This window comes from Cyanistes caeruleus, chromosome 30 (genome assembly GCF_971803275.1).
Source record: "Cyanistes caeruleus chromosome 30, bCyaCae1.hap1.1, whole genome shotgun sequence".
Classification (NCBI taxonomy): Eukaryota; Metazoa; Chordata; class Aves; order Passeriformes; family Paridae; genus Cyanistes; species Cyanistes caeruleus.
This window is the reverse complement of record NC_141730.1, coordinates 3,675,931-3,697,019: the sequence shown is the minus strand read 5'-3', so window position 1 is coordinate 3,697,019 and position 21,089 is coordinate 3,675,931. Positions and strand designations below refer to the sequence as shown.

The 21,089-nt window shown below is 69.0% G+C and overlaps 2 protein-coding genes across 9 annotated transcripts; both read right to left on the bottom strand.

The window, feature by feature from the left end:
- Positions 1-149: 149 nt before the first annotated feature.
- On the bottom strand, positions 150-4,859 carry ANKRD35 (ankyrin repeat domain 35). 2 transcript variants are annotated; one of them, XM_086866150.1, is made up of 12 exons: positions 4,801-4,859; positions 4,118-4,248; positions 3,956-4,044; positions 3,792-3,856; positions 3,376-3,433; positions 3,220-3,290; positions 3,045-3,151; positions 2,594-2,859; positions 890-2,163; positions 479-568; positions 334-399; positions 150-246 (listed from the first exon to the last, which is right to left on the bottom strand). In XM_086866150.1, exons 1-12 carry the CDS (start codon positions 4,837-4,839, stop codon positions 169-171), a joined length of 2,334 nt encoding a protein of 777 aa, XP_086722276.1. In that variant the 5' UTR covers positions 4,840-4,859; the 3' UTR covers positions 150-168. The 2 variants fall into 2 exon arrangements, with proteins under 2 accessions (XP_086722276.1, XP_086722277.1); XM_086866151.1 differs by having other exon boundaries at positions 890-2,160.
- Positions 4,860-5,349: 490 nt separating this feature from the next.
- Positions 5,350-20,775, bottom strand: ARHGEF2 (Rho/Rac guanine nucleotide exchange factor 2). Of its 7 annotated transcripts, none has more exons than XM_086865989.1 (22): positions 20,661-20,775; positions 13,256-13,406; positions 11,960-12,027; positions 11,792-11,855; positions 11,440-11,569; positions 11,251-11,360; positions 11,029-11,175; positions 10,401-10,651; positions 10,164-10,289; positions 9,750-9,867; positions 9,392-9,649; positions 9,102-9,178; positions 8,850-9,019; positions 8,605-8,672; positions 7,616-7,804; positions 7,330-7,473; positions 7,182-7,246; positions 7,055-7,096; positions 6,907-6,957; positions 6,347-6,739; positions 5,868-6,054; positions 5,350-5,773 (listed from the first exon to the last, which is right to left on the bottom strand). In XM_086865989.1, the coding sequence occupies exons 1-22, from the start codon at positions 20,676-20,678 to the stop codon at positions 5,697-5,699; spliced, it is 2,904 nt and encodes a 967-aa protein (XP_086722115.1). In that variant the 5' UTR covers positions 20,679-20,775; the 3' UTR covers positions 5,350-5,696. The 7 variants fall into 7 exon arrangements, with proteins under 7 accessions (XP_086722115.1, XP_086722112.1, XP_086722113.1 ...); XM_086865986.1 differs by lacking the exon at positions 20,661-20,775 and adding an exon at positions 17,385-17,518; XM_086865987.1 differs by lacking the exon at positions 20,661-20,775 and adding an exon at positions 16,962-17,031.
- Between the last annotated feature and the right edge of the window lie 314 nt (positions 20,776-21,089).

Here is a 21,089-nt window from a genome sequence, read left to right as displayed (position 1 = left end):
TGGAGCGGGGACACGGAGAGCCCAGGAACGGGCTGGGGGTTCCGCGGTTCCCGGTGGATTCCAGGGGGATGGAGCAGGGTACACCCCCTTCCCAGAGCTGCTGCGATGGGGACACGGAATGGGACACGGAATGGGACACAGGCCAGGTGTGTGCCTCAGTTTCCCGGTTTAATGCCACGGCCCCGCTCTCGCCTCGGCCCGCAGGATCCGCAGCAGCGCGGCGTGGACGCCCTCGTCCATGAATCCCTGCGGAGGAGGGAGTGTGGCTTTTCCCAGGATCCCACCTTGGTGCCCCCACCCCCAGAGACCCCGGGCAGGGCCGGGGGGTCCCACCTGGGCAGCCTGGAGAAGGTGGCTCCGGTAAACGGCCACGGTGTCCCGGTGCTGCTTCTCCTGGACCTGGCGGGGGCACAGGGTGACACTGGGTGACTCAGAGCGACAAGAGTTTACCGAGGGTGACACCGGGCGCTGTCCCCACCTCCAGCTGGAGCTGGAGCCGGGCGCTCTGGCCCCGCAGCCCCAACACCTCGGCCGAGAGTTTCTCCGTCTCCGCCAGCAGCTGCTTCAGCTGGGGGGGCAAAGTCAGGGGCAGATTTGGGGGGCTGGTTGCTCCCAGCGCCCCCCAGAGCCCCCCTGGTCCCTGTCAGTCCCCAAAATCCCCTCAGTTCCCCCCTCAGTCCCCCCAGATGGGGCTGGGAGGTGGAACAGGATGGGGATAGGGATGGGAAAGGGATGATGATGGTGGAAAAAGGACTGGGAAGGGGATGGGAAGGACACGGGGATGGATGTGGGAGGGGGTCGGCAGTGGGGACAAGGACGGGAGGAGGATGCTGACGGGAATGGGATGCTGCTGGGAAGGTCCCGTCCCCGTTCCCAGCCCGTTCCTCACCTTCCCGTCCTTGTCGCGGCAGGCGCGCTCCAGCCGAGCCGCCCGCTCCCGCAGCGCTGCCAGGCTGCGCTCCAGCCCCTCGGCCGTGCCCCGCAGCTCCCGCAGCTCCCGCTCCCGCCCGGCCGCCCTCGCCTCGGCCGCCGCCGCCGCCTCCCGCCACCGCTCCGCCTCCGACCCCGGCGGCTCCGCTGGGACCCCGGCGGTGCCGAGCTCCGGGCCCTGCGGAGCGCCGGCACCCACCGCCGCCCCCGGTTCTGCCGGTATCCCGCCCTCCCCGCCGCTCCCGGGGCTTTCCCCGGCCTCTCCCTCCATCTCCGTGAGGAGCTGCAGGGCCTCGTGCTGGGACCGCACCAGCGCGTCCAGCCTCCGGTGCAGGTCCCGGAGAATTCCGGCCCCGGGGTCGCCTCCCGCGTCCCGCACCCGCGCTCCCAGCCCGTCCCGCAGCGCCCGCAGCTCCCGCCGCAGCCGCCAGGCCTCGTCCCGCTCCCCGGGATCCCGCAGCTCCCGCAGCTCCTGCTGCAGCCGCTCCCGCTCCCGGCCCAGCCGCGCCAGCTCCACCAGGAGCTTCCCGTTGCCCTCCCGCAGCTCCAGCAGCTCCTTCTCCATCCTCCCGGCCTCCCTCGGCATCTCCTCCCGGCCCTTCCCGCCCGGAGCCGGCTCCGTGCCGTTCCCTGCGCCCCGGCACGCTGCCGCTGGCTCCCCACGGAGCTTTTCCAGGAGGATTTGGGATCCCTGGAGTATCCTGGCATGGATCTGGTCCTGGTGCTCCAGCGCCTGCTCCAGCGCCGCCGCCAGCCGCTCCCAGGCGCTCCGGCCCGCGGCCTCGTCCCGCAGGGAATCCTCCGCCTCCCGACGCAGCTCCTGGCTCCGGGAGAAGGCGCCGGCCTTTGCTTCCCGCATTTTGGAGCACTCCTCTCCCAGCCAGGCCAGGAACGGGATCAGCGTCGGGGCCTCGGCGCTGCCATGTCCTCCTTCCCACTCTTCATCCCTCGTCCTCTTCCTCAGCTCCGCCACGCGCCGGGCCAGGAGCTCCAGGCAGGCGCCGTCATCCTCCTCCTCATCCTCCTCATCCTCACCCTCCTCCCGTCCCGGCAGGAGCCGCACGAGTTCCCGCAGCCGCCGCCGGATGCCCTCGGCAGCTTCCTCCATCCGCCGGCATTCCAGAGTCTTCCTCGCCAGCTCCTCCCGCAGCCGCCGGGCAGCGCGTCCGTCCCGCTCCTCCTCCTCCTCCTCCTCCTGGGCCTGGGTTCCCACCTGTCCAGCACCATTTTCTGCTGGGAGGAAAAACACCATCCCCATTTCCCCATTTGTCCCTGTTTTTCCCCATTTCCCCCTGTTTTCTCCCCATTTCCCTGCACCGTGCAGTGGGTGGGCAGACAGAGCTCCACACTGGCGCTCCTGAGACAAACCAGCCTCGTTTATTATCCCGAGCTCACTGAAATCCCCAATTCCAACCTCCCGGGCCTGACACCCCTGACATTTCTGTCCCTGCCCGGCGCCCCGGCCATTCCTGCGCTTTCTGCTCAGCCGGGATGGGGCCGGCTCCCCTGGGACGGATCCAGGGCTGTGAGACACATCCAGCCCTGAGCTGGCCCGCCCGAGCTGCGTTTGTGTCACTTTGTCCAGCCCAGGCCAGCCGGACTGTGACAGCACTGGGACATTTCCTCCCGTTTTTCCTTTTTCTGGGGGCGCTCCAGGTCTCACCTCTCCTCCCGCGCTGCGGGACCTTTCCGGTGCCGTTCCCGGTGCCATTCCCGGTGCCATTCCCGGTGCCATTCCCGGTGCCGTTCCCGGTGCCGTTCCTGGTGCCGTTCCCGGTGCCGTTCCCGGTGCCGTTCCCGGTGCCGTTCCCGGTGCCATTCCCGGTGCCGTTCCCGGTGCCGTTCCCGGTGTCCTTGTCTCTCTTGTGGCCCTGCAGCAGCTCGGCCACTTCCCGGCTGCCGTGAGCCAGCGCCAGCTCCAGCGCCGTCCTGAGCCGCGGGTGACACGGAGGGACACGGGGACACAGGGGACAGTGAGCGCTGGCAGGGGGGGCACGGGTGACCCCCATCCCTTCCCCGCAGCGGTGACACCCTTGGGGACACCACGGACCGATGTCCCCAGAGCATCCCAGTGTTCCCAGTGTCCCCAGTGTCCCCAGTGTCCCGTCACCCACCTGCCGTCCCTGTCGGCCAGCCCGGGCTCGGCCCCGCGCCGCAGGAGCTGGGCACAAACGGCTGCGTGGTTCCCCCGCGCCGCCAGCATCAGCGGGGTCTGGCCGTGCTGGGGGGACACGCGGGGTGACCTCGCTGTCCCCCGCCAGCCCCCGCTGTCCCCCTGTCCCCACTCACAGTGTCGGGGGTGTCCAGCGGGGCCTCGTGGTCGCAGAGCAGGAGGACGCTGGAGGCGCAGCCCGAGGAGGCTGCAGGGGTCGGTGTCACTGCCGGGCTCTGGGGGACCTCTGGTGTCCCCCGCGTCCCGGGGTGTCCCCGGGTCCCCCCCCTCACCGGCCCAGTGCAGCGGTGTCCGGTTCTGCCCGTCCACGTGGCGCTCGTTGGCTCCGTGCTGGGGGGACAGCGGGAAGGGACCCCCGGGATGGGAATGGCGCTGGACCCCCATCCCAGCCCTGTTCCCATCCTCACCTCCATCCTCATCCTCCTCTGCATCCCCATCCGTGTCCTTATTCCTGTCTCTATCCTGAGCTCCATCCCTGTTTTCACCCCCAGCTCCATCCCATTCCCACTCCCACTCCCACTCCCATTCCCATTCCCATTCCCATTCCCGTTCCCATTCCCATTCCCGTTCCCATTCCCGTTCCCGTTCCCGTTCCCGTTCCCGTTCCCGTTCCCATTCCCCTTCCCATTCCCGTTCCCGTTCCCGTTCCCGTTCCCGTTCCCATTCCCGTTCCCGTCCCGCTCCGTACCTGCAGCAGCACCTTCACGCACTGGGGCTGGCAGGCGATGGTGGCCAAGTGCAGGGCGGTGCTGCCTGTGGGGACGGGACGGGCGCTGGGGACATCCCGGGGGACAGCTGCTCCCCTAAAGGACACCCCAGGTGTCCCAGGTGTCCCCAGGTGTCCCCACCTACCGTCATCGTTGGTCTCGTTGGCGGGGGCCCCGTGCTCCAGCAGCAGCGTCAGGCACTCGGTGAGACCCTGGGCCGCGGCCAGGTGGAGCCTGGGGGGCGAGAGGCGGCCGTGAGCCGTGCGGCCCCCCCGGGACCCCCCCGTGTCCCCCCGCGGTGACATACGCGGATTGTCCCCTGGCGTTGAGCTTGGCGGGGCGGGCGGCCTTGCGGGCGGCCAGGGCGGCCACCCGGGCCACGTCCCCGCGAGTCACCGCGTCCAGGAGCTTCTGGTCCCGCCGCGTCCAGCTCTCCATCTGCGGGGGTGGGACCCCACATCCAGCTCGGGACCCCAAACCCTGGCCGGGACCCCCAGCCCGGCACAGGACCCCTCCCCCCCAGCGTGGCTCCCCTCACGCATCTCCTGCCTCAGTTTCCCCGCTCCGTGAGGGATCCCGGAGCCCCGCAGAGCCGGGAGGGGGCGGAGAGGCCGCAGCGTGTCCCGGCCTGTGCCCGCCCGGCTGGTTTGGCGAGTGCCACCGAGCCGGGCTGGGCTCCAGCGTGGCACCGGCACCGGGGACTGGGATTGGGACCGGGGACCGCCACCGGGAGCAGGGACCGAGACCCGGGTCTGGGAACGGGAACCGGGGCTGGGAGCCGGGATGGGCGGCGGCACCGGCAGCGGGGCCAGGGCTGGGAGCGAGTCCGTGGGAGCTGGGGGCTGCATTGGAGTCAGGATCGGGGATGAATCCGGGATGGAGGCTGGGAGTGAGGCTCAGGCTGCGGGTGCCATCGGGACCAGCACCAGAACCGGGACCGGGACCGGGACTGCAGCCGGCACGGGCCCCCCGTTCCCTCCCGGGACTCACCGTCACTTGCGAGCTGGAGCAGGAGAACATCCTCTTCATGGCCGGGACCCCCGGCGACCCCCGCGGGAGCTGCCGGACCCCCGCCCCCTTCGCTCTCGGCCCCCCGACCCCCCCTCGCTGCGGGACCCCCGGGAGCCGCCGCTCCGGGGCCGCGTCCTCCGCCCGCCCCGCCCCGCGCCCGGTCCCGCGCCCGGCCCGGCGGCTCCGGCACCGCCCCGGCAACGGCTCCGCCCTGCAGGTGCGCCCCAAACCCGGCCCCATCGCCCCCCGGCCGAGACCCCCCGGCTGAGACCCTCCCCTCTCCCCACGGGCTGAGATCCCGCAGGTTCCGTGCGGGGCTGCGACCCCCGGCTGAGCCCCCCGCACTCACTGCCCTGACGAGACGCCCCCGCCCCGGCTGCTCCGCGCCTCCCCCAGCCCCACCCCCTTCGTTTTGGCTCCAAACCCTTCATTTTCACCATTTTCCAAATTTTTTATATTTTTCTTTTCTTTTTCTTTTTTTTTTTTTTTTGTCCTTTGTTTTTTACATTTAATCCGCGGGGACCCCGGCCCTCCCCGCCCCACCCTTGGGCAGCCCCCGACACCGGGGGGGGGGTCACTGTCACCGCTGACCCAGGAACGGGAGGTTCCCCCCCTCCCCGGGGCCACCTCCCGCACCCCAAAACATCCAAATAAATAAATAAATCCCAGCAGGAAGAGGAGGAACGCGATGTCACCCCCGCCCCCCCCGGGCTGGAGCAGGGGAGGGGGCCACTGGACCACCCCCCGTTCCCATAAGGCTCCCGTGGGAATAGCAGCGTCCCCATCCCGCCTTTCCCATCGCTCCCCACAGCTGGATCCAGCCCCCGGCGCGTCCTGGGGGGAATCGTGGGGTGCTGAGGGGGCTGCGGGGGTCCCTAACTGTCCCCGTCGCCCTCCTTCAGCTCCTGGCTGTTCTCCGCCTCCTCGGGAATATCCTGCATCCTCAGGAAATCTACGGAAAAACTCCAGGTTAACCCCCGCCCCCAAATAAAACCGGGACCCCAGGGTAGGATCCGCCCCCTCCCCACCCCGAAACGGGGACCCACCTCGGGGGCTGGCGGGGGGGGAGTGGCGGCTCCCCAAGCCCCCCTCGTCCTCCAGGAGCACGTCCAGGGTGTCCTCGCCCTCCCGCAGCCGCTCGGGATCGGCGCCCCGGAATTCCAGCTCGTCTCGGGGGCCGGGGAAGGCGGGGGCGTGGAACGGGAGGCCGCCGGGGGAGCTGGGGTGGCTCAGCTGCCGGGTGGGAGCAGAGGAGGGAGAGGGGGGTCAGCCCCGAGCCCCTGCGCCCCCCACCCTCGGGGGGCTGCAGCCGGGCACGGCTCGTGTCACACAGCACCCCATCCCTCACCCGCAGCTCCCCCCAGTGCCCCCCGATACCCCCCAGTGCCACCCCCGGTGCCCTCCCGGTGTCCCCGGTGCCCTCCCGGTGCCCTCCCGGTGTCCCCGGTGCCCTCCCGGTGCCCTCCCGGTGTCCCCCGGTGCCCTCCCGGTGTCCCCCGTGCCCTCCCGGTGCCCCGGTGCCCACCTGCGGGGGGGTGAAGCTCAGGTACAGCGCGTCCCCGGCCGGGAGGCTCCTGCGCCGGGGCTCGGCCGCTCTCCGGCCCCGCGGCGCGGCCGGAGCCCCCCGCGCCTCCTGCAGCTCCCGCTCCAGCCGGGAGCGCTCCCGCTCGCTGTCCCGCAGCCGCGACTCCAGCGCCGCCGCCTCCTGCGCCCGCTCCTGGCACAGCTGCCGGCAGCGGCTCAGCTCCTCCTGCACCAGCCCGTGCTGCCGCTGCAGCAGCGCCAGCTCCGCCCCGGGACCCGGCTCCGAGCCCCCGCTCACCGGCACGGCCGGCTGCGACCCCCGGCGGGGCCGCGGCCGCTGCAGCCCCTCCGGCAGCTGCAGCTCCAGCAGCACCTCCTGATGGGTCAGCTGGACCTGCGGGGGCAGCGGGGGGCACGGAGGGAAAGGGGGCAGAGAGGGGGGAGTGAGAAGAACGCTGGGAATGGGACAAAGGCCGAGAAGGTGGGAGAAAGGGGGCAGGGAATGGGTTTGGGCAGGGGGCACCTCCTCATCCTCCCTCCCTCCCCGTTCCCCTGCCCCACCTGCAGCCGCAGCAGGAGCCCGTACAGGTTCACCAGGCGCTGGTTGATCTCCTGCGGGGGACAGGATTTGAGTGAACCCCGAGTGCCACGGGGCGGGGGGGCACCATGGGGTGGGCAGCACCCCCAGACCCCAAAACCCTTCCCTCACCTCCTGGGATCCCCTCGGCGGGACCTGGTTCCCATTCCCGTCCTGCGGAGAGAGTGAGGTGGCACCGAGGGTCCCAGCGTGGGCTGGGGGTCCCCGGCTGCCCCCCCCTGCCCCCTCCCCAGCTCACCCGCTGCCCAGAGTCCGGATCCGCCCGGAATTCCAAGGAGCCGTTGATGCTGCCGGAGTCTCCGTCTGCAGGGGAAGGCTGGGTAAGCCCCGAGGGGGTCCCGGGGGTCCCCCCACCCCGGCACTCCCCTCCCCCTGTCCCCCCTTACTGCTGGCACTGGGGCTGGGGCAGCTCTCGGCCTCGGGGGGATTGTTCTGGTTCTGGTTCTGGTTCTGGTTCTGGCTCTGGCTCTGGTTCTGGTTCTGGTCCCGATCCCGGCTGCATCCCGTGAAAATCTCCTTCAGGCACTCCACTGTGGAGGGAAGGGCAGCGTGAGCCCCACGCCCCTGCCTCAGTTTCCCCATCCTGGAGCATCCCAGAACATCCTGGGGCGCCCTGGAGTGTCCGTCCCAGCCCTCCCCAGCCCGGATCAGCCGGTCCCGGAGCTCCCGTACCTTCCCGGATGGCGTCGTGCAGCAGCACATCCCCGCGGGGGCCCCGGGCGGGGTCCCCAGGAAAGGGGGTCCCGCGGGGGGCCGGGGGGGGCTCGGAGCAGCCGCTGCCCAGCGCCAGCATGTCCGCAAAAATCCCAACCTTGTCCTCCAGCAGCGCCGCGATCTGACGGTCGTGCTGCTCCATCCGCTCTGGAGAGGGGCGGGGGGAACTGGGAGTCAGCAGGGGTGGGGTGGGGTGGGGTGGGATCCATGGGGTGGGGTGGGGTGGGGTGGGATCCATGGGGTGGGTGGGATCCATGGGGGGGGTGGGATCCATGGGGTGGGATCCATGGGGGGGTGGGATCCATGGGGTGGGGTGGGGTGGGGTGGGATCCATGGGATGGGTGGGATCCATGGGGGGGGGGATCCATGGGGTGGGATCCATGGGATGGGTGGGATCCATGGGATGGGTGGGATCCATGGGGGGGGGGATCCATGGGGTGGGATCCATGGGATGGGTGGGATCCATGGGGTGGGGTGGGATCCATGGGGTGGGATCCATGGGATGGGTGGGATCCATGGGGTGGGTGGGATCCATGGGGTGGGGTGGGATCCATGGGGGGGGTGGGATCCATGGGGGGGTGGGATCCATGGGGGGGGTGGGATCCATGGGGGGGTGGGATCCATGGGATGGGTGGGATCCATGGGGGGGGTGGGATCCATGGGGGGGGTGGGATCCATGGGGGGGTGGGATCCATGGGGTGGGGTGGGATCCATGGGGTGGGATCCATGGGATGGGTGGGATCCATGGGGTGGGGTGGGATCCATGGGGGGGTGGGATCCATGGGATGGGTGGGATCCATGGGGTGGGTGGGATCCATGGGGGGGGTGGGGTGGGATCCATGGGGGGGGTGGGATCCATGGGGGGGGTGGGATCCATGGGATGGGTGGGATCCATGGGGTGGGGTGGGATCCATGGGGTGGGTGGGATCCATGGGATGGGCCCCCACCTTTCAGCTTCCTCAAGGACGCTTCAGTCTCCGTCTCAATCAGGGGAAAATCCTGGCGGCTTGGACATCTGGGAGGGGCGGGATGGGGGGGTCAGAGCCAGGACCCCTCAGCCCCATCCCCCTTGTCCCCTCCAAGCGCCCACCACTGCCCACCCCGTAAGCATGGGGGGTGCCCCGGCGACTCCACGAGGTTCCCAGAGATCCCGGGGCATTCCCAGCCGTCCCCGAGCTCCCGGGACACTCACAGGCTGACGGCCTGCTGGATGACCTTCATCCACTGGTTGCGGTCGTCCCGGGAAGCCGCGTGCACCTCGTACATCTCGGGCGGGGCCGCGCTGATCAGGAACATCCCCTTCTCCTGGTTGGCGATGTCCCGCACGATCAGGTTTTGCAGGGAGATGACGGCTGGCTTGTCCTGCGGGATCGGGGAGCGCTGGGAATGGGGAACGCTGTCCCGGAGCGCCGCCGGGGGCTGGGGTGAGGAGGGGGCGGCTCACCAGCATGGGGAAGGTGTATTTCTGGTCCTTCTCTTGCAGGAACACGAGCACGTCCGTCATCAGCAGCACCAGGACGTCTGGGATGAGCCGGGGTGAGCGCGGGGGCTTCACCCGCCGAGCCCCCCCGAGCCGAGCCCAAATCCAGCCACGGAGGAGATGGGGCCTGCCAGCATCCTGCCTCCCGGGCACCCCGCATCTCTTGGGACCCCCGTTCCACGAGAGGCTCCCCGGTATCCCCATGCCCTGCTCCCCGGACATCCCCCAATCCCCTTTTCCCCCCCACTCCCCACCTTTGAAGCGCCCGGCCGCCGTTTTCCAGAGCATCCCCCCGCTGTGCACCAGCTTCCTGCGGAGCAGCTCGTCCCTGCCGAAGGCTCCGGGGCGGCTGTCCCAGAGCAGCGGCACCTTGGCGCGGGGATCCACGCGCCGGAAAACGTCCCAGAGGCGTCCGCGGAGCTCCCAGGCGTGAACCTCCTCGTCCACGGCCGAGAGCAGCTCCTTCACCAAGCGCAGCGCCCGCGACAGGTCGGCGCAGTCCCCCTCGTTGTCTGCCAGCAGGGGAGGGACGCTGGAATTCCGGCCCCTTCCCGCCCCCGGGTCCCGGCCCCTTCCCGCCCCGGGGGTCCCGGCCCCTTCCCGCCCCGGTACCTTTGGAGTTCTTGAGGATGCGCTCGATGAGCACCGGGTACTTGGTGATGCGCTGCGTCACCAGCAGGATGCACTCGGGGACGCCGTGGCGGCGCAGGAGCGGGGACCGCGTCACCCGCTGGGGGACAGGGGGGACACACCGTCAGCAGGGCCCCCAAAAGCGGAGACCCCCATCAGCAGGGACCCCCCTCCATCAGCGACCCCTCCCCAAAGCGGAGACCCCCCCCCCCCCCCCCCCCAGAGCTCAGTGAGGGAGGGACACAACTTGGGGAAACTGAGGCATGGAGCTGGGAGAAGGGTTTTCCACCGGGGGACAAAGCCTGGAATGTGCAGGGGGACCCCGACCCCCATCCCGGGGGTGCCTCCAGAGGATGGAGACCCCGACCCCCAGCCCGGGGTCCCCACGGAGCCCACCCGGATGAACTGCTGGAAGCGCTTGTCCCGGGCCAGCAGGTCCTTGTACTCCTTGAGCGCCTTGGTGTGCTTGCTGCAGAACTCGGCGTAGGCTTTGCGCAGCTGCTCCGCGCTCGGGCCCGAGAACTTGGCAGCGGGAAGGACGAGGGGACATCAGTGAGCGCGTCCCCCCCTCTGCCGTCCCCGGGCTGAATCCCATCCCCCCCATCCCGGCTCCCTGGTGTCCCCCCCGCCCACCTGGGTGACGAGGATGTCACCGAGACGGTCGATGACGAAGTTCTTGTTGCTGTCCTGGGCCAGCGATTCCCGGCGCCGCTCCAGGAGCTGGGCCAGGAAGCGCTCGTGGATGTGGCTGAGCTCGTCGAGGCAGGGGAAGATGCGCTGGACGGTGCCGGGGTCCAGCTGCAGCTCCTCCAGCATCGCCCTGCGGAACAGGGCGCCCATGATCTTCAGCGTCCGCACGTGGTGCAGCTCCGTCTGCATCAGCTCTGCGGGGGCACGGCGCGGTCACCACGGGGACAGGGACAGCACCCCAGGGACAGGGACAGCACCCCCGGGACAGGGACAGCACCCCAGGGACAGGGACAGCACCCCCGGGACAGGGACAACACCCCCAGGGACAGGGACAGCACCCCCGGGACAGGGACTGAACCCCAGGACAGGGACAGCACCCCCGGGACAGGGACAGCACCCCAGGGACAGGGACAACACCCCCGGGACAGGGACAGCACCCCAGGGACAGGGACAGCACCCCCGGGACAGCACAGAGGGAACAGCACCCCAGGGACAGTCACCCAGCATCCCTGCCCCATCCCCGTGTCCCTCTGTCCTGTCCCCCTGTCCCTGTGTCCCCCTGTCCCCTCACCGTAGATGACATCCTGCCGCTTCATGACGTCCATGCGGTGCTGCTGCAGGAAGCTGTTATCCACCGCCAGGCTCCAGGAATCCGCCTCGAACTCCTTCCCATCCGCCTCCAAATCGCTCAGCAGCTGGCTCAGGATGACGTCAGGGCCTGCAGGTGACATCAGCGGGACATGGAGTCCCCGTGTCCCCCCCCCGGGCCCTCACGGCCCCGCCGTGCCCCCACCTTCGTCGATCAGCGACTCCACGGAGAGCGTCCGGTTGCGCATGTTGAGGGAATCCGTGGATTGGGACAGGATCCGCCGGATGCCCAGGGGAGAGTCATCGTTGAACGTCCTGGGGGAGGCGGTGGGACACGATGGGGACACCGGGGACACCCCCGGAGCCCCCCGTCCCCTGCGCTTCCTGCCCTTACCCCGAGATGTTGGTGGTGGAGACGCTCTTGGAGAGGGACAAGGAGGGGCGGCCGCGGCGGGGCCCCAGCAGCGTCTGCCGGAAACTCTCCGAGGGGTAGATGGCGGAATTGGGGCGCTCCCGGATGGCATCTGGGGGGGACAGCGGGGGGACAGAGCTGGGACCACCCTGTCACCCCCCGGGCTGAGCAGGGACACCGGGAAGGGAAGGGAAGGGAAGGGAAGGGAAGGGAAGGGAAGGGAAGGGAAGGGAAGGGAAGGGAAGGGAAGGGAAGGGAAGGGAAGGGAAGGGAAGGGAAGGGAAGGGAAGGGAAGGGAAGGGAAGGGAAGGGAAGGGAAGCTCCCCCCACTCACTCTTGTTGCGCAGGGACACCGACTGCAGGGCTGAGCTGTTCTTCAGCAGCGCCGCCTTCTGCTGCTGCGGGGGAGCGGAAGCGTCACTGTCCTCGCGTGTCCCCGGTTCCCGCATCCCCCCGTTCCCCCATCCCCCGCCAATCCCCGGCTGGCGTCACCCGCGCTCACCTTCTGCTTCACCTTGGTGCAGTTGGGCAGGGTGTCCTTGCAGCGGTTGTGGATGGTGACGTTGCAGGCTGGGGGACACGGAGAGGTGACGGAGAGGCCACGGGGACCCTCCTGCCACCCCTCCTCCCCCGGATCCTGGCAGAGCGACGGGAGCAGATGTGGTGGGAATGCGGGTGGATGCGGATCACCCGGCGCTGCCGGAGCTGCAGCTGCCAGGGAGCAGCTGCCCCAACCCCGAGGGCACCGTGCCAGCCTGGGGCCACCAGAGCCAGCCTGGGGCCACCAGAGCCAGCCTGGGGCCACCAGAGCCAGCCTGGGGCCACCAGAGCCAGGGAGCCGGGATGTGCCAAGGCAGAGAAACCATCTCGTGCTCCAGGGAACAAACCCAGCAGGATCTGGGCTCTGGGAACGGGCACCACGGTACCCATGTGGCAAAGCCACCCCAGAAAAGTCATCTTGGAAAAGCCACCGTGGCACAGTCATCCTGGCAAGGCCACCCTAAAAAAGCCGTCCCAAAAAAGCCGCCCCGGCAAAGCCACTGCGGCAAATCCAATCTGGCAAAGCCACCCCAGCAATTCCGCCCCAGCAAAGCCACCCCAAAAAAAGTCATCCCAAAAAAAGCCTCCTCAGAAAAGCCACTGCGGCAAAGCCACCCCGGCAAAGCCGCCATGGGGAAGCCACCCCAGGAAAAGCCACCCTGGCAACCCCAGGCTGGAAAAGTCTCTGCGGCAAAGCCACCCCAGCCAAGCCACCATGAAAATTTCACCCTGGCAAAGCCACCCTGGCAATTCTGCCCTGGCACATCCACCCCGGCAGAGCCATCCTGGCAAAACCACGATGGAAAAGCCATCCTGGCAAATCCACCCTGGCAGAGCCAACCTGGAAAAGCCACCCTGTCCTACCGAGCCCAGCCCTGCCACCCTGGCAAAACCATGATGGAAAAGACACCCCGGAAGAGCCATCCCAGAAAAAACCACTGCGGCAAAGCCACCCTGGCAACTCCACTCTGGAAAAGCCACCCCAGCAATGCCACCCCGGCAAAGCCACTGCAGCAAAGCCACGGTGACAATTCTGCCCTGGCACAGCCACCCCGGCAGTGCCACCCTGGCAATGCCACCCCATCAGTGCCACCCCATCAATGCCACCCCATCAGTGCCACCCCATCAGTGCCACCCCATCAGTGCCACCCTGTCCCTCCTGCCCTGGCACATCCCCCCCTGTCAGATCCCTCCTGGCACCCCCCGCCCGGCACATCCGCCTGGAATTTCCCTCCCGGGTCCCCATCCCGGGTCTCACTGGGACACACGAGCGCTTCCTTGGCCGTGATGCTCTTGTTGCAGGCGAAGCACATGGTCATGCCGGACACGGAGATGGTGGTGAAGAGGTGCCCGTTGGTGTAACGCGCGTCCTTCTCCTTCCCCTCCTTCATCCTCTCCTTGTCCTTGCCCTGCCCGGACAGCGACACCGGACGCCTGACGGGGCTGCGGCACCGCGGCCGCCCCGCGGCCCCCCCCGCCGGCCTCGGGACGCGGCTCATGGCCGCGGGGAGCCGGGCGGGCTGCGGGAGCGGCCGCTGCCCCGCGGGCTCGGTGGGGAGCCCGGAGGACGGGGAGAGAGCCCCCCGCTCCCTGCGCTCGCTCCCGCTTCCCAGCATCCCGTCTCCACGGCAACCGGAGGCTGCGGGAGAGATCCCCCCCGCCCCGGCACGGCCCCCCCGGCGCCAGCCCCAATGGGGACGGGGTGCGGGGGCGCAGCCGGGGGTGACGCTGCCCCGTGGGGGTTGGGGACATCGTCCCGCGCCCCCCGCCTCCTATTTTTAGCCGAATTGGGGGGTTTCACCCTTTTCCCCCCGCAAAACGGGGGGTCGGGAGCCGGCTGAGCCGCCGCGGGGATGGCTCGGGGGGCGGGGGTCGGTTCGGGTTTCAAAAGGGGAGCGAGCCGGCGTCACCCCGAGTGTCCCCGCGCTCGCCTCGGACCCCCCCGCGCCCCCACGGGCACAGAGAGGCCTTTGTGCCCCCCCTCGCCACCCCCGCGGCCCCGGCCGTGCCTGGCACCGGGGCTGAGCCCGGCGGGCCGGGGCACTCGGGGCTCCAACCAACAGCCCCCCAAAACGGCCGCGCCTCGGGACCCCCCAGCTCCCCTTCCCGATCCCCGCTCCCGGTGCCCGTCCCTGCTCCCGAACCCCCCCGAGCGCGGGGGAGAGGCTGAGGGACCCCCGGGGGGAGAGGGAGAACGGGGGGGCCACGGGGCAGGAGTGGGACCCCAAGGACGGGAGTGGGACCCCAAGGAAGGGAGTGGGACCCCCGGGGACACCAGTGGGACCCCGTGGATCAGGAGAGAGACCCCTCGGAGCATCAAGGAGACCCCTCGAGACACCAGTGGGACCCCACTGCTGGGGACCCCAGCGTCACCCCGTGTCCCCGGGCGGGGGGCGCGGGGGGCTCACCCGCTCGCGGCTCAGGGGTCCCTCCGCCTCCCCGTCCGCCGGGAACAGGGCGCAGGAGCAGCAGCACATCCCGGACCCCCCGAGCCCCGGCCCCCCCCGGCCCCGGCGGCGCCTCCGGCCGCGACATCGGCCGCGACATCCGCCCCGCGCGCGATTGTTCCCGCCCGCTTGTTTGTTTGCCTTTGATTTTTCCCTTTGCTCCGCCGGTTTTGTTTGTTTTTCTTTTCTTTTCCTCCGTTTTTTGTTCGTTTCTTTCCTTTTTTCCTCCCCCCTCCGTTTTTTCCTCTCATTTTTCGCTTTTTTCTTTGCTTTCCCTTTATTCTTTTCACCCTTTTCCCCCCGATTTTTTCCCTTTCTTTCCTTTATCTTCCTGCTCTTCTTTCCCACCCCCGATTTTCTTTCCTCTTTTCTCCTGCTCCCTTTATTTTGCAGCCTTCCCCCTTTTTTACTGTTTTTCCTTTTTTATGCTTATTTCCCCCTTTTTACAACATTTTCCTTTTTAACGGATTTTTCCTCCCTCATTGCTTTTGCTCCCGTTTCTCCCCGCTTTTCCTCCTTTCTCCCTGCTTATTTTCCCTTTTTTACATCTCATTTTCCTTTTTTCTCCCCAAGTTTTCCCCCCCCCGCTATTTTTTTTCCCCTGACCGTTTTTCTTCTTTTCCCCCTCACTTTTCTCCGTTGCCGATTTCCGCGTTTTCCTCCCCGTTTTGGGCCCTCACCCCCCCGAAGGAAACCGAACCGCGCCAGACAAAGGCGAGAGCCGCGGCCGCTTCCTGCCCGCCCCCCCGGGACCCCCCGGGACCCCCCGGGACCCCCTGGGACCCCCCCGGGACCCCCCGGGACCCCCCGGGACCCCCCCGGCCTGGGGTCTCCACGGGACCCCCCCGACAAAACCCTCAGGGGAAGGGGGGGTGTCACACCCGCGTAAGCGCTGCCGCCCCCCAAAAAACACCCCGGGAGAATTTGGGGGGGGGTCCCGCATCTCCTCACCCGGGGGGGGAAACCACGGCAGGTTTGGGGGGTCACGGTGCCCCCCGGGAGGGACATTTGGGGGACACGAAGCCCGAAGGACCCCGAGGGCGGGGGGGGAGGGTTCAGCGGCCCCCCAAAAGCCCCGAGCAGTGGAGACCCCACGGCGAAGACCCCCGCGCCCCCCGCCCGCCGCACGAACCGGGGTGCGCCGGGACACGCGGCTGCTCCGGGAGGGGAATTTCGGGGTCCCCGCACTTCCGACCCCCCCCGGGCGCTGGGGGCGGAGGAAGTTTCGGTGCTTTAAATAGAGACGGCGGTTTTGGGGTTCCTGTTCCGGCCCGGGGCCCCCCCCGAGCCCAAAACCCCGCGCGCAGCTCGGGGGGAGTTTCTGGGGGGCTGTCAGACCCCTCGGGGCCACCCAACCCTAAAGGGGGAACCCCCGCCCCAAAACCCACAGCGGTCGGATGGGGCTGAACCCCGAAACGGCGCCGCGGAGCCGCTGGGGGGGAGCGCTCCCCTTTTCGGGGACAATTCGCCCCTTTTTGGGGACGGTCCCCCTCTCTTTGGGACACCCTGGTGGCGAACAAAGCCACGGCCGAGGCAACAAAGGCCCCGCCGGGCCGGGCCGGGCAGCACGGGGGGCTCCCAGCGGTTCTGCCCCCCCCAAATAAAAAATCACCGGGTGACAACCCCAGGACCCCTCAACGCCCAGATTTTTCCCCCCGGAGGTTTGAAGCCCCCCGGATTTAGGGGGGGAGATCTGGGATGGCTGTTTTGGGGGGCGGGGGGGCCGCTGACAGGAGCCCCCCCAAAGGCAGATGGGGGGGTCCCCCGTAAAGCCGCGGGGATGGCGGGGGTGTCCCCAAATGTCGCCTCCCAGCCGGGGCCGGAGGGGTCCCGCTGCCTTTGGGGGGCTCACCCCGGCGCCCCGACCCCCCCGGCCCTGGGTGGGGCGAGAACGGCCTGGAGGAAACTTTGTTTAAACAAAAAAAATCCACAATTTCCCCCCCCCAGGCTGCGCGGGGACCAACAACCACTTCCCCCTTCCACAAAACCGCCCCGAGCTCCCCAAAACCGCCCCTGAGCCCCCCCAAACCGCCCCCGAGCCCCCACAAACCGCCCCCGAGCCCCCCCAAACCCCTGTCCGCGGTGGGGGCACCCCCAAACCCCCTCCCCTGCCCGCTCGGGCTCAGCGCATCCAGGAGCGCTCGGGGCGGGGGCAGCGGCGGCTCCGGGGGTCCCGCCCTCCCCCAAAAATTCCCCGTTTTGGGGTAAACTGAGGTCCTGCCGGGCGGGGGACGAAGTTTTAGGGACCCCCCCACCCCGATTTTATCTCTCTCCACGCAGAGAAAGCCCCGCGGGCCCCCCCAGCCCCCCCCGCCCGGCGTTTCGCCACGCCGGCATTGCCACATGCCCGGGCCCCCCCGCACCCCCGGTCACGCTCCCGGAGCGCCCCGTGCCTCAGTTTCCCCATCCCCGGACTCCCCGCCGGGCTTTGTCTCCGTGGAGAGAGATAAAATTGGGGTGGGGGGGGTCCCTAAAACTTCGTGTCCCCCCGGCAGGAGGGGAAGGCGATTTCCTCACCCTCATCCTCGCGTCACCCGGAGCTTCGGCCCCGGCGGAAAGAGGATGAGGAGGAGTCGGGGCCAAGTCTGGGGCGGCGGAGAAGTTTTGGGGGGGGGACACACGAGGGTCCCCCGAGCTGCGGGGGGGGGGAGATGAGGGCAGGGGGTCCCTGCTCCAGCCAGCACCCCCCGATGCACAATGGGGAGCAGCTGCGGGGCCCTCGCCCCCTCCCGGGGATCCCCGAACCGCGTAACGCCCCCCGCGACCCCCCAAAAAACCCCCAAATCCGCCCGGGGCGGGGCAGAGCCCCCCCAGTTCCGGGTGAGGGATGGGGTGACCCCTCCCTCCCCCCAGACGGGAGCAGGAAGAGCCCCCCCGCCCCAAGACGGGCTGGAAGAGGGGGGGTCCCCGCTCGGGGGGGCTGCGCTGGCCGGGACCCACCTTGGCACGATCGCTCCTGGCTCGCGACAGCGACTCGATACGGGACATAATCCAGGGAGCGCTCCCGGCTCCCTCCCGCTGTTCCCGGCGCTTTCCCGGCTCCTTCCCGGTGCCTCCCGGTGCTCCCGGTCCCTGCCCGGTCCCTCTCGGTCCCGCCCCCCGGGGGCGGATCGCGCCGCCCCCCGGCCTCGTGCTGCCCGCGGGGCCTTTGTTCGCTCGGGGTCCCCGGGGCCGGCCGGGATCCCCGGGATCGGCATCATCCCCCGGGATCGGCATCATTCCCCGGGATCGGCATCATCCCCCGGGATCGGCATCATCCCCCGGGATCGGCATCATCCCCCGGGATCAGCATCATCCCCCGGGATCAGTTCCCAAAGCATCCCAAGGGATCAGTCTGGACTCAGCCCAGCTCTGGCCAGCACACCGCAGCATCCCCAGGGATCTGAACCCAGCATCCCCCGGGATCTGAATCCAGCATCCCCCGGGATCTGAATCCAGCATTCCCAGGGATCTGAACCCAGCATCCCCAGGGATCAGTATCCAGCATTCCCAGGGATCTGAATCCAGCATCCCGAGGGATCTGAACCCAGCATCCCCCGGGATCTGAATCCAGCATCCCCAGGGATCTGAATCCAGCATCCCCAGGGATCTGAATCCCGCATCCCCAGGGATCTGAATCCCGCATCCCCAGGGATCTGAATCCCGCATCCCCAGGGATCTGAACCCAGCATCCCCAGGGATCTGAACCCAGCATCCCTCGGGACCAGCCCCTGCAGCCACCACAGCCCGGCATCCCCGGGACTGGGCCGCAGAGACACCCCGGGTCACCGCCCGGTACCCCCTGGGATCCCCGGGGTCACCTCGGATCCCTCCTCGGGGTCGCCCCTCGGAGCCCCCCCTGCTCCGGCCCCAGCAGCCCGGATGCGGCCCCAGCTCCAGCCCTTCCTCTCTGTGCCTCAGTTTCCCCTCTCACGCACTCCCTGGAAAGCCCCGAGCTTTGGGAACACCCCCCTCCCATCCCAGGGTGACACCAGGACCAGAATCCCAAAAGGAAGCAGCGAATCCCAGGGGATTCCAGCCCCCCGAAGCCCCCGAGCCCTGGGTACCCCCAGAGCAGTTGTGGGGTGACACAAACCCCTGCTCTCCTCTGTTTTGGGGCTTTCGTCTCCCAGCCGCAGCAATTCCAGGCTGGACCCTTCCCGGGAGAGCCCCTCCGCGGCTGCTGCCGCCTCTCTGGGGATGGAAGGTTGGGATGAAGGCGCTATTTTGGGAAAATGTTGCTTTTTTCCCCGTAAAACAGCGGCTTGGGAGAGGCCCTGGCGCCGGGAGCGGGGCTGGCGTCACCCGGTTGAACATTAACTCCAGCGGGATAAGCCGGGATTTATCGGATCCAGATAACGCTCCCGGTCCCAGCCGGGGCTTTTTGGGGATCCCAAAGTCCCCAAGTGTCACCCAAGGAGCCGCAGGACAAACCACCCCCAGCTGCGGGGTGCAAGCGGGACTGGGGAAGGAAAGATCCCTTTATCCCGCATTTCCCAGCCCGGCCGGGGACAGGAGCGGCTCCGGCAGCGCCGGGATTAATGAATAACCAGGAAAAGGCCGGGGAGAGGTGCCGCCGTTCCCGGCTGCCTCGGTTTCCCCGTGGAAAAGCGCGGTGGGACGGGAGCGGCGGTGCCGCACACATCCCGCGGCGGAGGGAGCGGGGGTGGGACGGACATTCCCGGCGAAAACTCCCGGGATCCAGGAAAACTCCCGGTGTGCCAAGCCCGGGATCGGAGCAGCCCCATGGAGGCGGCCGGGCCTCGTTCCTGATTCATTCCCGGCTCCTTCCCGGCCTGCCGAGGCTCGGCTTTAATTAAACTGCGGATTTTAATTAACTCCTGGTCACCAAAGCGGAATGAAACCCTCGGGGGCCCCCGGAGCGGGGGGAGGCCGTGGTCACACTCCCCCTTTCACCCAGATTCCCGATTCCTCATTTCCTGCCGGACACACCCGGGATTCGCTGCTTCTCCCCGGCCGTGACCCCAAACCAGCCCAAAACCCACGGCAGAAAACCCCGAGAGGCCTCCGGATGCTCCAGGGGCGCTTCGCACGTGGGTCCACACGGGAAAAGCCCCGCGGAGGCCGAGGGGAAGCGGCGGCTCAGGCACCAGAACCGGGAGGGGGGAACGGGGGGGTCCGGCCACCGGGGACCCCCCGAGCCAGCCCCGGCCCCGAGCCAGGAATTCCCAGCGGGAATCCCCGGGGCCGGAGCTGGGGGCGCTCCGCAGCCCCCCCGTTCATCCCTGGGCTCGGGGGGCGGGTGAAGCCCCCGGGGGTGAAGCCCCCCGAAGGGGGGGACTGTAATTCCCGAAAGAGCCGTTCCAGACGGGACCGAGCCCTTTCCTGCCCCCCTCCCCATCCCGACGCGGCGCCGGAGCCCCCCCAGCGCCCCCCGACTTCCAGGCGCCTTTTCCCTACGAAATCCCAACCAAATAATGAAATAATCCAAATAAACATCCCGGCGGATCCCGGCTCTCGGCCCGTTCCGGCCCTGCCGGGATGTTGGGCCGGGGCTGGAGCCACCCCCGCCGGGCGGTTCCGGATCCCGCGGCCGTTCCAGGCGGGATTTGCAGCCGGGGGGGCGGCGGGGCCCCCCCAGATGGGAACATCTGGCGGCTGATCCGGCGGGAAGAGCGGGAGGAGGAGCGGGAGGGGAGCTCAGGGATTAACGGCTCCGCGTGGCGGCAAATCGGGGCCGCCCGGGGGGGGCGAGCGGGGTTTGCCCCCCCCTCCCAAAACCGGGATGGGGTGGCAGCCGCGGGGACAAAGCCACGGGCGGCTGCTGTGTCCCCTCGTGCCTCAGTTTCTCCCCCTGAGCCCCCCGAAACGCGGGTGTGAAGGGGGGACCCCCCCGCGCCCCCCCCGAGTCACCAAAGCGCCTCAGGAACAGGCGGGAGATGGGAAACTGAGGCACGGGAGGGGAAGGAGCAGGAGGAGAACATTCCCGAGGAAGGGACGGCGGCGGGAAAGGCCGGGATGAGCGGGGGGATCCGCTTGGGATCCCTTCCCCGAGCACATTCCGCGTTTTCCTCTCGTTCAGATCCCAAAATCCGGAAAACGGCGGGGGACGGAGCCGGGCGAGAGGCGGGAAACTGAGGCACGGCAGAGCATCCATCAGCCCGTCCGTTATCCCGTTGTTGTTATCCCGTTGTTGTTATCCCGTTGTTGTTGTTATCCCGTTATCCCGCCGCGCCCGCAGAGCCGATCCCGCCCCCCGCTCCCGTTTTTCCCTACCTTTGTCTTCCCGGTCATCCTGCGGATGAAGCTGAGGGTCCTGTCCAGGGGGGTCCCTTCCCGGCCCGGGGGGGTCCCCGCCTCCCCCGCCAGCCGCTCGCGGCTCCCGGCGCTGCAGGAGGAGGATCCCGCCGGACAATCCCGCCGGACAATCCCGCTCTGTCCCCGCCGGGAACGGGGAGGAGCGTGCGTGTCCCCTCCCCGCTCCCAGCCCGGCCACCCCGCAGCCCCCCCTGTCCCCCCGAGCCCCCTCCCCCTGTCCCTGACCCTCCATCTGGGGAGCGGGCAGGGGGCCCGGGTTTGGGGGGGTCCTGGTTCCTTGGGGACATCCTCGGAGGGGGACAAAAGCCACCCTTGGAAGGGAACAAATCCCCTTTGGAAGGGACGACAAAGGCACCCCTGGAGATAAAATCACCCTCGAGGGGGGAC